General features: G+C 58.6%; 1 protein-coding gene across 1 annotated transcript in view; it reads left to right on the top strand.

The window, feature by feature from the left end:
* The window catches only part of tnk1 (tyrosine kinase, non-receptor, 1), a 121,957-nt gene that overhangs the window by 96,565 nt on the left and 12,826 nt on the right, over positions 1–12,566 (top strand). Inside the window, exon 9 of the mRNA XM_072591494.1 lies at positions 7,622–7,716. Coding sequence (XP_072447595.1) covers positions 7,622–7,716 — 95 coding nt within the window. The remainder of the gene's footprint in view (positions 1–7,621; positions 7,717–12,566) is intronic.

The following is a 12,566-nucleotide window of genomic DNA, read 5'->3' as shown; positions in this document are numbered from 1 at the left end:
GAGTGAGGGGGATGGGCAGTGAGTGAGGGAGATGGGGAGTGAGTGAGGGGGACTGGGAGTGATTGAGGGGATAAGGAGTGAGTGAGGGGGATGGCCAGTGAGTGAGGGATTTGGGAGTGAGTGAGGGGGCCGTGGAGTGAGTGAGGGGGACGGGGAGTGAATGAGGGGGATAGGGAGTGCGTGAGGGAGACGGGAGTGAGTGAGGGGCATAGTGAGTGAGGGGGACGGGGAGTGAGTGAGGGGCATAGGGAGTGAGTGAGGGGGTGGGGGGTGTGAGTGAGAGGAAAGGGGAATGAGTGAGGGGATAGAGAGTGAGTGAGGGGGTGGGGAGTGAGTGAGGGCGAGGTGAAGAGAGTGAGGGGGACGGGGAGAGAGAGTGAGGGAGATGGGGAGTGAGTGAGGGGGATGGGGAGAGAGTGAGGGGGACGGGGAGTGAGTGAGGGGGACGGGGAGTGAGTGAGGGGGACGGGGAGTGAGTGAGGGGGACGGGGAGTGAGTGAGGGGGACGGGGAGTGAGTGAGGGGGATAGGGAGTGAGTGAGGGGGACGGAGAGTGAGTCAAGGGGACGGGGAGTGAGTGAGGGTGAAGGGGAGTGAGTGAGGGGGATGGGCAGTGAGTGAGGGAGATGGGGAGTGAGTGAGGGGGACGGAGAGTGAGTGAGGGGGACGGAGAGTGAGTGACGGGGATGGCCAGTGAGTGACGGGGATGGCCAGTGAGTGAGGGCGAAGGGGAGTGAGTGAGGGGGACGGGGAGTGAGTGAGTTGGATAGGGAGTGAGTGAGGGGGATAGGGAGTGAGTGAGGGGGATAGGGAGTGAGTGAGGGGGACGGGGAGTGAGTGAGGGGGACGGGGAGTGAGTGAGGGGGACGGGGAGTGAGTGAGGGGGATAGGGAGTGAGTGAGGGGGACGGAGAGTGAGTCAAGGGGACGGGGAGTGAGTGAGGGTGAAGGGGAGTGAGTGAGGGGGATGGGCAGTGAGTGAGGGAGATGGGGAGTGAGTGAGGGGGACGGAGAGTGAGTGAGGGGGACGGAGAGTGAGTGACGGGGATGGCCAGTGAGTGACGGGGATGGCCAGTGAGTGAGGGCGAAGGGGAGTGAGTGAGTTGGATAGGGAGTGATTGAGGGGGACGGGGAGTGAGTGAGGGGGATAGGGAGTGAGTGAGGGGGATAGGGAGTGAGTGAGGGGGACGGGGAGTGAGTGAGGGGGATGGGGAGTGAGTGAGTTGGATAGGGAGTGAGTGAGGGGGATAGGGAGTGATTGAGGGGGACGGGGAGTGAGTGAGGGGGACGGGGAGTGAGTGAGGGGGACGGGGAGTGAGTGAGGGGGACAGGGAGTGAGTGAGGGGGATAGGGAGTGAGTGAGGGGGACGGGGAGTGAGTGAGGGGGATGGGGAGTGAGTGAGGGGGACAGGGAGTGAGTGAGGGGGACGGGGAGTGAGTGAGGGGGACAGGGAGTGAGTGAGGGGGACAGGGAGTGAGTGAGGGGGACGGGGAGTGAGTGAGGGGGACGGGGAGTGAGTGAGGGGGACAGGGAGTGAGTGAGGGGGACAGGGAGTGAGTGAGGGGGACGGGGAGTGAGTGAGGGGGATAGGGAGTGAGTGAGGGGGATGGGGAGTGAGTGAGGGGGACAGGGAGTGAGTGAGGGGGACAGGGAGTGAGTGAGGGGGACAGGGAGTGAGTGAGGGGGACGGGGAGTGAGTGAGGGGGATAGGGAGTGAGTGAGGGGGATAGGGAGTGAGTGAGGGGGACGGGGAGTGAGTGAGGGGGACGGGGAGTGAGTGAGGGGGACGGGGAGTGAGTGAGGGGGATAGGGAGTGAGTGAGGGGGACGGGGAGTGAGTGAGGGGGATAGGGAGTGAGTGAGGGGGATGGGGAGTGAGTGAGGGGGACGGGGAGTGAGTGAGGGGGGACGGGGAGTGAGTGAGGGGGACGGGGAGTGAGTGAGTTGGATAGGGAGTGAGTGAGGGGGATAGGGAGTGAGTGAGGGGGACGGGGAGTGAGTGAGGGGGACGGGGAGTGAGTGAGGGGGATAGGGAGTGAGTGAGGGGGACGGGGAGTGAGTGAGGGGGACGGGGAGTGAGTGAGGGGGATAGGGAGTGAGTGAGGGAGATGGGGAGTGAGTGAGGGGGATAGGGAGTGAGTGAGGGGGACGGGGAGTGAGTGAGTTGGATAGGGAGTGATTGAGGGGGACGGGGAGTGAGTGAGGGGGACGGGGAGTGAGTGAGGGGGATAGGGAGTGAGTGAGGGGGACGGGGAGTGAGTGAGTTGGATAGGGAGTGATTGAGGGGGACGGGGAGTGAGTGAGGGGGATAGGGAGTGAGTGAGGGGGACGGGGAGTGAGTGAGGGGGACGGGGAGTGAGTGAGGGGGACGGGGAGTGAGTGAGGGGGATGGGGAGTGAGTGAGGGGGACGGGGAGTGAGTGAGGGGGATAGGGAGTGAGTGAGGGGGATAGGGAGTGAGTGAGGGGGACGGGGAGTGAGTGAGGGGGACAGGGAGTGAGTGAGGGGGACAGGGAGTGAGTGAGGGGGATAGGGAGTGAGTGAGGGGGATAGGGAGTGAGTGAGGGGGACAGGGAGTGAGTGAGGGGGATAGGGAGTGAGTGAGGGGGACGGGGAGTGAGTGAGGGGGACGGGGAGTGAGTGAGGGGGATAGGGAGTGAGTGAGGGGGACGGGGAGTGAGTGAGGGGGACGGGGAGTGAGTGAGGGGGATAGGGAGTGAGTGAGGGGGATGGGGAGTGAGTGAGGGGGACGGGGAGTGAGTGAGGGGGATAGGGAGTGAGTGAGGGGGATGGGGAGTGAGTGAGGGGGACGGGGAGTGAGTGAGGGGGATAGGGAGTGAGTGAGGGGGACGGGGAGTGAGTGAGGGGGACGGGGAGTGAGTGAGGGGGACGGGGAGTGAGTGAGGGGGATGGGGAGTGAGTGAGGGGGACGGGGAGTGAGTGAGGGGGACGGGGAGTGAGTGAGGGGGACAGGGAGTGAGTGAGTTGGATAGGGAGTGATTGAGGGGGACGGGGAGTGAGTGAGGGGGACGGGGAGTGAGTGAGGGGGATAGGGAGTGAGTGAGGGGGATGGGGAGTGAGTGAGGGGGATGGGGAGTGAGTGAGGGGGACGGGGAGTGAGTGAGGGGGACGGGGAGTGAGTGAGTTGGATAGGGAGTGATTGAGGGGGACGGGGAGTGAGTGAGGGGGACGGGGAGTGAGTGAGGGGGACGGGGAGTGAGTGAGGGGGATAGGGAGTGACTGAGGGGGATAGGGAGTGAGTGAGGGGGACGGGGAGTGAGTGAGGGGGACGGGGAGTGAGTGAGGGGGACGGGGAGTGAGTGAGGGGGATAGGGAGTGAGTGAGGGGGATAGGGAATGAGTGAGGGGGATGGGGAGTGAGTGAGGGGGACGGGGAGTGAATGAGGGGGATGGGGAGTGAGTGAGGGGGACGGGGAGTGAGTGAGGGGGATAGGGAGTGAGTGAGGGGGATAGGGAGTGAGTGAGTTGGATAGGGAGTGAGTGAGGGGGACGGGGAGTGAGTGAGGGGGACGGGGAGTGAGTGAGGGGGACGGGGAGTGAGTGAGGGGGACGGGGAGTGAGTGAGGGGGACAGGGAGTGAGTGAGGGGGACGGGGAGTGAGTGAGGGGGACGGGGAGTGAGTGAGGGGGACGGGGAGTGAGTGAGGGGGACGGGGAGTGAGTGAGGGGGACGGGGAGTGAGTGAGGGGGATGGGGAGTGAGTGAGGGGGACGGGGAGTGAGTGAGGGGGATAGGGAGTGACTGAGGGGGACGGGGAGTGAGTGAGGGGGACGGGGAGTGAGTGAGGGGGACGGGGAGTGAGTGAGGGGGACGGGGAGTGAGTGAGGGGGATAGGGAGTGAGTGAGGGGGACGGGGAGTGAGTGAGGGGGACGGGGAGTGAGTGAGGGGGATAGGGAGTGAGTGAGGGGGATAGGGAGTGAGTGAGGGGGACGGGGAGTGAGTGAGGGGGACGGGGAGTGAGTGAGTTGGATAGGGAGTGATTGAGGGGGACGGGGAGTGAGTGAGGGGGACGGGGAGTGAGTGAGGGGGACGGGGAGTGAGTGAGGGGGACGGGGAGTGAGTGAGGGGGACGGGGAGTGAGTGAGGGGGATAGGGAGTGAGTGAGGGGGATAGGGAGTGAGTGAGGGGGACGGGGAGTGAGTGAGGGGGACGGGGAGTGAGTGAGGGGGATAGGGAGTGAGTGAGGGGGACGGGGAGTGAGTGAGGGGGACGGGGAGTGAGTGAGTTGGATAGGGAGTGATTGAGGGGGACGGGGAGTGAGTGAGGGGGACGGGGAGTGAGTGAGGGGGACGGGGAGTGAGTGAGGGGGATAGGGAGTGAGTGAGGGGGACGGGGAGTGAGTGAGGGGGATAGGGAGTGAGTGAGGGGGACGGGGAGTGAGTGAGGGGGATAGGGAGTGAGTGAGGGGGATAGGGAGTGAGTGAGGGGGATAGGGAGTGAGTGAGGGGGACGGGGAGTGAGTGAGGGGTATAGGGAGTGAGTGAGGGGGACGGGGAGTGAGTGAGGGGGATGGGGAGTGAGTGAGGGGGACGGGGAGTGAGTGAGGGGGACAGGGAGTGAGTGAGTTGGATAGGGAGTGATTGAGGGGGACGGGGAGTGAGTGAGGGGGACGGGGAGTGAGTGAGGGGGATAGGGAGTGAGTGAGGGGGACAGGGAGTGAGTGAGGGGGACAGGGAGTGAGTGAGTTGGATAGGGAGTGATTGAGGGGGACAGGGAGTGAGTGAGGGGGATAGGGAGTGAGTGAGGGGGATAGGGAGTGAGTGAGGGGGACGGGGAGTGAGTGAGGGGGACGGGGAGTGAGTGAGTTGGATAGGGAGTGATTGAGGGGGACAGGGAGTGAGTGAGGGGGACAGGGAGTGAGTGAGGGGGACAGGGAGTGAGTGAGGGGGATGGGGAGTGAGTGAGGGGGACAGGGAGTGAGTGAGTTGGATAGGGAGTGATTGAGGGGGACGGGGAGTGAGTGAGGGGGATAGGGAGTGAGTGAGGGGGACGGGGAGTGAGTGAGGGGGATGGGGAGTGAGTGAGGGGGACGGGGAGTGAGTGAGGGGGATAGGGAGTGAGTGAGGGGGATAGGGAGTGATTGAGGGGGACGGGGAGTGAGTGAGGGGGATAGGGAGTGAGTGAGGGGGACAGGGAGTGAGTGAGGGGGATAGGGAGTGATTGAGGGGGACGGGGAGTGAGTGAGGGGGACGGGGAGTGAGTGAGGGGGACGGGGAGTGAGTGAGGGGGATAGGGAGTGATTGAGGGGGACGGGGAGTGAGTGAGGGGGACGGGGAGTGAGTGAGGGGGACGGGGAGTGATTGAGGGGGACAGGGAGTGAGTGAGGGGGACAGGGAGTGAGTGAGTTGGATAGGGAGTGATTGAGGGGGACGGGGAGTGAGTGAGGGGGATAGGGAGTGAGTGAGGGGGACAGGGAGTGAGTGAGTTGGATAGGGAGTGAGTGAGGGGGACGGGGAGTGAGTGAGGGGGATGGGGAGTGATTGAGGGGGACGGGGAGTGATTGAGTCAGATAGGGAGTGAGTGAGGGGGACAGGGAGTGAGTGAGTTGGATAGGGAGTGATTGAGGGGGATGGGGAGTGAGTGAGGGGGACGGGGAGTGAGTGAGGGGGACGGGGAGTGAGTGAGGGGGACGGGGAGTGAGTGAGGGGGACGGGGAGTGAGTGAGGGGGACAGGGAGTGAGTGAGTTGGATAGGGAGTGATTGAGGGGGACGGGGAGTGAGTGAGGGGGATGGGGAGTGAGTGAGGGGGACGGGGAGTGAGTGAGGGGGATGGGGAGTGAGTGAGGGGGACGGGGAGTGAGTGAGGGGGACAGGGAGTGAGTGAGGGGGATAGGGAGTGAGTGAGGGGGATAGGGAGTGAGTGAGGGGGATAGGGAGTGAGTGAGGGGGACGGGGAGTGAGTGAGGGGGACGGGGAGTGAGTGAGGGGGATAGGGAGTGAGTGAGGGGGACGGGGAGTGAGTGAGGGGGACGGGGAGTGAGTGAGGGGGATAGGGAGTGATTGAGTCAGATAGGGAGTGAGTGAGGGGGACGGGGAGTGAGTGAGGGGGACGGGGAGTGAGTGAGGGGGATAGGGAGTGATTGAGGGGGACGGGGAGTGAGTGAGTGGGATAGGGAGTGAGTGAGGGGGATAGGGAGTGATTGAGGGGGACGGGGAGTGAGTGAGGGGGATAGGGAGTGAGTGAGGGGGATAGGGAGTGAGTGAGGGGGACGGGGAGTGAGTGAGGGGGACGGGGAGTGAGTGAGGGGGACGGGGAGTGAGTGAGGGGGATAGTGAGTGAGGGGGACAGGGAGTGAGTGAGTTGGATAGGGAGTGATTGAGGGGGATAGGGAGTGAGTGAGGGGGATGGGGAGTGAGTGAGGGGGACGGGGAGTGAGTGAGGGGGATAGGGAGTGAGTGAGGGGGACAGGGAGTGAGTGAGTTGGATAGGGAGTGAGTGAGGGGGATGGGGAGTGAGTGAGGGGGATAGGGAGTGAGTGAGTTGGATAGGGAGTGATTGAGGGGGATAGGGAGTGAGTGAGGGGGACGGGGAGTGAGTGAGGGGGATAGGGAGTGAGTGAGGGGGACAGGGAGTGAGTGAGTTGGATAGGGAGTGAGTGAGGGGGATGGGGAGTGAGTGAGGGGGACGGGGAGTGAGTGAGGGGGATAGGGAGTGAGTGAGGGGGACAGGGAGTGAGTGAGTTGGATAGGGAGTGATTGAGTCAGATAGGGAGTGAGTGAGGGGGATGGGGAGTGAGTGAGGGGGATGGGGAGTGAGTGAGGGGGACGGGGAGTGAGTGAGGGGGACAGGGAGTGAGTGAGGGGGATGGGGAGTGAGTGACGGGGATGGTGCGGGAGTGAGGGGGATAGGAGTGAGTGAGGGGGATGGGGAGTGAGTGAGGGGGATGGGGAGTGAGTGAGGGGGACGGGGAGTGAGTGAGGGGGATGGGGAGTGAGTGAGGGGGACGGGGAGTGAGTGAGTTGGATAGGGAGTGATTGAGTCAGATAGGGAGTGAGTGAGGGGGATGGGGAGTGAGTGAGTGAGGGGGACGGTGAGGGAGTGAGGGAGATGGGGAGTGAGTGAGGGGGATGGGGAGAGAGTGAGGGGGACGGGGAGAGAGAGTGAGGGAGATGGGGAGTGAGTGAGGGAGATGGGGAGTGAGTGAGGGGGATGGGGAGTGAGTGAGGGGGATATGGAGTGAGTGAAGTGGACTTTGAGGGAGTGAGGGGACAGGAAGTGAGTGAGGTGGATGCTGAGGGAGTGAGGGAAATAGGGAGTGAGTGGAGGAGATGGGCAGTGAGTGAGGGGACAGGAAGTGAGTGAGGGGATAGGGAGTCAGAGGGAAATGGGGAGTGAGTGAGTGAGATGGGGAGTGAGTGAGGTGGACGGTGAGTGTGTGAGGGGATGGGAGGTGAGCGAGGGAGGTGAGGAGCGAGTGAGGGGGATGGGGAGTGAGTGACGGGGGATGGGGAGTGAGTGAGGGGCACAGTGAGAGAGTGAGGGAGATAGGGAGTGAGTGAAGGGGGTGGTTGTGAGTGAGGGGATAGGGAGTGAGGGGGACAGAGGGTGAGGGATAGGTGGAGGGAGTGAGTGAACGAGGTAATTCGTCCCCTCTCTCCGGTAGGCGTGCCCAGCCGAGGTGAAAGCTGTCCAGGATTTTAATGAAGCTGGGAAACTCAGAATGCAACTCAACGATCGACTCACACTCATCGACAGCAGGTAGGTACCACCCCTCCCCCCTCGACCCCCTCGTCACCCACAGGGTGGGCAACACAGGGGTATATCACAGACTGTTACAGTGAGGGGTGTGGGGTATATCAGAGAGTGTTACAGTGAGGGGGGTGGGGTATATCAGAGAGTGTTACAGTGAGGGGTGTGGGGTATATCAGAGTGTGTTACAGTGAGAGGTGTGGGGTATATCAGAGAGTGTTACAGTGAGGGGAGTGGGGTATATCAGAGAGTGTTACAGTGAGGGCTGTGGGGTATATCAGAGTGTTACAGTGAGGGGTGTGGGGTATATCAGAGAGTGTTACAGTGAGGGGTGTGGGGTATATCAGAGAGTGTTACAGTGAGGGGTGTGGGGTATATCAGAGAGTGTTACAGTGAGGGGGGTGGGGTATATCAGAGAGTGTTACAGTGAGGGGTGTGGGGTATATCAGAGAGTGTTACAGTGAGGGGTGTGGGGTATATCAGAGAGTGTTACAGTGAGGGGGGTGGGGTATATCAGAGAGTGTTACAGTGAGGGGTGTGGGGTATATCAGAGAGTGTTACAGTGAGGGGTGTGGAGTATATCAGAGAGTGTTACAGTGAGGGGTGTGGGGTATATCAGAGAGTGTTACAGTGAGGGGTGTGGGGTATATCAGAGATAGTTACAGTGAGGGGTGTGGGGTATATCAGAGAGTGTTACAGTGAGGGGTGTGGGGTATATCAGAGAGTGTCACAGTGAGGGGTGTGGGGTATATCAGAGAGTGTTACAGTGAGGGGTGTGGGGTATATCACAGACTGTTACAGTGAGGGCTGTGGGGTATATCAGAGAGTGTTACAGTGAGGGGTGTGGGGTATATCAGAGAGTGTTACAGTGAGGGGTGTGGGGTATATCACAGACTGTTACAGTGAGGGGGGTGGGGTATATCAGAGAGTGTTACAGTGAGGGGTGTGGGGTATATCAGAGAGTGTTACAGTGAGGGGTGTGGGGTATATCAGAGAGTGTTACAGTGAGGGGGGTGGGGTATATCAGAGTGTGTTACAGTGAGGGGTGTGGGGTATATCAGAGAGTGTTACAGTGAGGGGTGTGGGGTATTTCAGAGAGTGTTACAGTGAGGGGTGTGGGGTATATCAGGGTGTGTTACAGTGAGGGGTGTGGGGTATATCAGAGAGTGTTACAATGAGGGGTGTGGGGTATATCAGAGTGTGTTACAGTGAGGGGTGTGGGGTATATCAGAGAGTGTTACAGTGAGGGGGGTGGGGTATATCAGAGAGTGTTACAGTGAGGGGGGTGGGGTATATCACAGACTGTTACAGTGAGGGCTGTGGGGTATATCAGAGAGTGTTACAGTGAGGGGTGTGGGGTATATCAGAGAGTGTTACAGTGAGGGGTGTGGGGTATATCAGAGAGTGTTACAGTGAGGGGTGTGGGGTATATCAGGGTGTGTTACAGTGAGGGGTGTGGGGTATATCAGAGTGTGTTACAGTGAGGGGTGTGGGGTATATCAGAGTGTGTTACAGTGAGGGGTGTGGGGTATATCAGAGTGTGTTACAGTGAGGGGTGTGGGGTATATCAGAGTGTGTTACAGTGAGAGGTGTGGGGTATATCAGAGAGTGTTACAGTGAGGGGGGTGGGGTATATCAGAGAGTGTTACAGTGAGGGGTGTGGGGTATATCAGAGATAGTTACAGTGAGGGGTGTGGGGTATATCAGAGAGTGTTACAGTGAGGGGTGTGGGGTATATCAGAGAGTGTTACAGTGAGGGGTGTGGGGTATATCAGAGAGTGTTACAGTGAGGGGGGTGGGGTATATCAGAGAGTGTTACAGTGAGGGGGGTGGGGTATATCAGAGTGTGTTACAGTGGGGGGGTGTGGGGTATATCAGAGATAGTTACAGTGAGGGGTGTGGGGTATATCAGAGAGTGTTACAGTGAGGGGTGTGGGGTATATCAGAGAGTGTTACAGTGAGGGGTGTGGGGTATATCAGAGAGTGTTACAGTGAGGGGGGTGGGGTATATCAGAGAGTGTTACAGTGAGGGGTGTGGGGTATATCAGAGTGTGTTACAGTGAGGGGTGTGGGGTATATCAGAGAGTGTTACAGTGAGGGGTGTGGGGTATATCAGAGAGTGTTACAGTGAGGGGGGTGGGGTATATCAGAGAGTGTTACAGTGAGGGGTGTGGGGTATATCAGAGTGTGTTACAGTGAGGGGGGTGGGGTATATCAGAGATAGTTACAGTGAGGGGTGTGGGGTATATCAGAGAGTGTTACAGTGAGGGGGGTGGGGTATATCAGAGAGTGTTACAGTGAGGGGTGTGGGGTATATCAGAGAGTGTTACAGTGAGGGGGGTGGGGTATATCAGGGAGTGTTACAGTGAGGGGTGTGGGGTATATCAGAGTGTGTTACAGTGAGGGGTGTGGGGTATATCAGAGAGTGTTACAGTGAGGGGTGTGGGGCATATCAGAGAGTGTTACAGTGAGGGGTGTGGGGTATATCAGAGTGTGTTACAGTGAGGGGTGTGGGGTATATCAGAGAGTGTTACAGTGAGGGGTGTGGGGTATATCAGAGTGTGTTACAGTGAGGGGTGTGGGGTATATCAGAGAGTGTTACAGTGAGGGGTGTGGGGTGTATCAGAGTGTGTTACAGTGAGGGGTGTGGGGTATATCAGAGATAGTTACAGTGAGGGGTGTGGGGTATATCAGAGAGTGTTACAGTGAGGGGTGTGGGGTATATCAGAGAGTGTTACAGTGAGGGGTGTGGGGTATATCAGAGATAGTTACAGTGAGGGGTGTGGGGTATATCAGAGAGTGTTACAGTGAGGGGTGTGGGGTATATCAGAGTGTGTTACAGTGAGGGGGGTGGGGTATATCAGAGAGTGTTACAGTGAGGGGTGTGGGGTATATCAGAGAGTGTTACAGTGAGGGGGGTGGGGTATATCAGAGAGTGTTACAGTGAGGGGGGTGGGGTATATCAGAGAGTGTTACAGTGAGGGGTGTGGGGTATATCAGAGAGTGTTACAGTGAGGGGGGTGGGGTATATCAGAGAGTGTTACAGTGAGGGGTGTGGGGTATATCAGAGAGTGTTACAGTGAGGGGTGTGGGGTATATCAGAGTGTGTTACAGTGAGGGGTGTGGGGTATATCAGAGAGTGTTACAGTGAGGGGTGTGGGGTATATCAGAGAGTGTTACAGTGAGGGGTGTGGGGTATATCAGAGAGTGTTACAGTGAGGGGTGTGGGGTATATCGGGGAGTATTAAAGTGAGGGGGGTGGGGTATATCAGAGTGTTACAGTGAGGGGTGTGGGGTATATCAGAGAGTGTTACAGTGAGGGGTGTGGGGTATATCAGAGAGTGGTACAGTGAGGGGTGTGGGGTATATCAGAGAGTGTTACAGTGAGGGGTGTGGGGTATATCAGAGAGTGTTACAGTGAGGGGTGTGGGGTATATCAGAGAGTGTTACAGTGAGGGGTGTGGGGTATATCAGAGTGGTACAGTGAGGGGTGTGGGGTATATCAGAGAACGTTACAGTGAGGGGTGTGGGGTATATCAGAGAGTGGTGCAGTGAGGGTTGTGGGGTATATCAGAGAGTGTTACAGTGAGGGATGTGGGGTATATCAGAGAGTGTTACACTGAGGGGTATGGGGTATATCAGAGAGTGTTACAGTGAGGGGTGTGGGGTATATCAGAGAGTGTTACAGTGAGGGGTGTGGGGTATATCAGAGAGTGGTACAGTGAGGGGTGTGGGGTATATCAGAGAGTGTTACAGTGAGGGGTGTGGGGTATATCAGAGAGTGTTACAGTGAGGGGTGTGGGGTATATCAGAGAGTGTTACAGTGAGGGGTGTGGGGTATATCAGAGTGGTACAGTGAGGGGTGTGGGGTATATCAGAGAACGTTACAGTGAGGGGTGTGGGGTATATCAGAGAGTGGTACAGTGAGGGGTGTGGGGTATATCAGAGAGTGGTGCAGTGAGGGTTGTGGGGTATATCAGAGAGTGTTACAGTGAGGGATGTGGGGTATATCAGAGAGTGTTACAGTGAGGGGTGTGGGGTATATCAGAGAGTGTTACAGTGAGGGGTGTGGGTTATATCAGAGAGTGTTACAGTGAGGGGTGTGGGGTATATCAGAGAGTGTTACAGTGAGGGGTGTGGGGTATATCAGAGAGTGTTACAGTGAGGGGTGTGGGGTATATCAGAGAGTGTTACAGTGAGGGGTGTGGGGTATATCAGAGAGTGTTACAGTGAGGGGGGTGGGGTATATCAGAGAGTGTTACAGTGAGGGGTGTGGGGTATATCAGAGAGTGTTACAGTGAGGGGTGTGGGTTATATCAGAGAGTGTTACAGTGAGGGGTGTGGGGTATATCAGAGAGTGTTACAGTGAGGGGTGTGGGGTATATCAGAGAGTGTTACAGTGAGGGGGGTGGGGTATATCAGAGAGTGTTACAGTGAGGGGGGTGGGGTATATCAGAGAGTGTTACAGTGAGGGGTGTGGGGTATATCAGAGAGTGTTACAGTGAGGGGTGTGGGGTATATCAGAGAGTGTTACAGTGAGGGGTGTGGGGTATATCAGAGTGTGTTACAGTGAGGGGTGTGGGGTATATCAGAGAGTGTTACAGTGAGGGGTGTGGGGTATATCAGAGAGTGTTACAGTGAGGGGTGTGGGGTATATCAGAGAGTGTTACAGTGAGGGGTGTGGGGTATATCAGAGAGTGTTACAGTGAGGGGTGTGGGGTATATCAGAGTGTGTTACAGTGAGGGGTGTGGGGTATATCAGAGTGTGTTACAGTGAGGGGTGTGGGGTATATCAGAGAGTGTTACAGTGAGGGGTGTGGGGTATATCAGAGAGTGTTACAGTGAGGGGGGTGGGGTAT

Source organism: Chiloscyllium punctatum, chromosome 21, assembly GCF_047496795.1.
Source record: "Chiloscyllium punctatum isolate Juve2018m chromosome 21, sChiPun1.3, whole genome shotgun sequence".
Lineage (NCBI taxonomy): Eukaryota > Metazoa > Chordata > Chondrichthyes > Orectolobiformes > Hemiscylliidae > Chiloscyllium > Chiloscyllium punctatum.
Note: the sequence above shows the minus strand (reverse complement) of the source record. Positions and strands in the feature narration are given on the sequence as shown.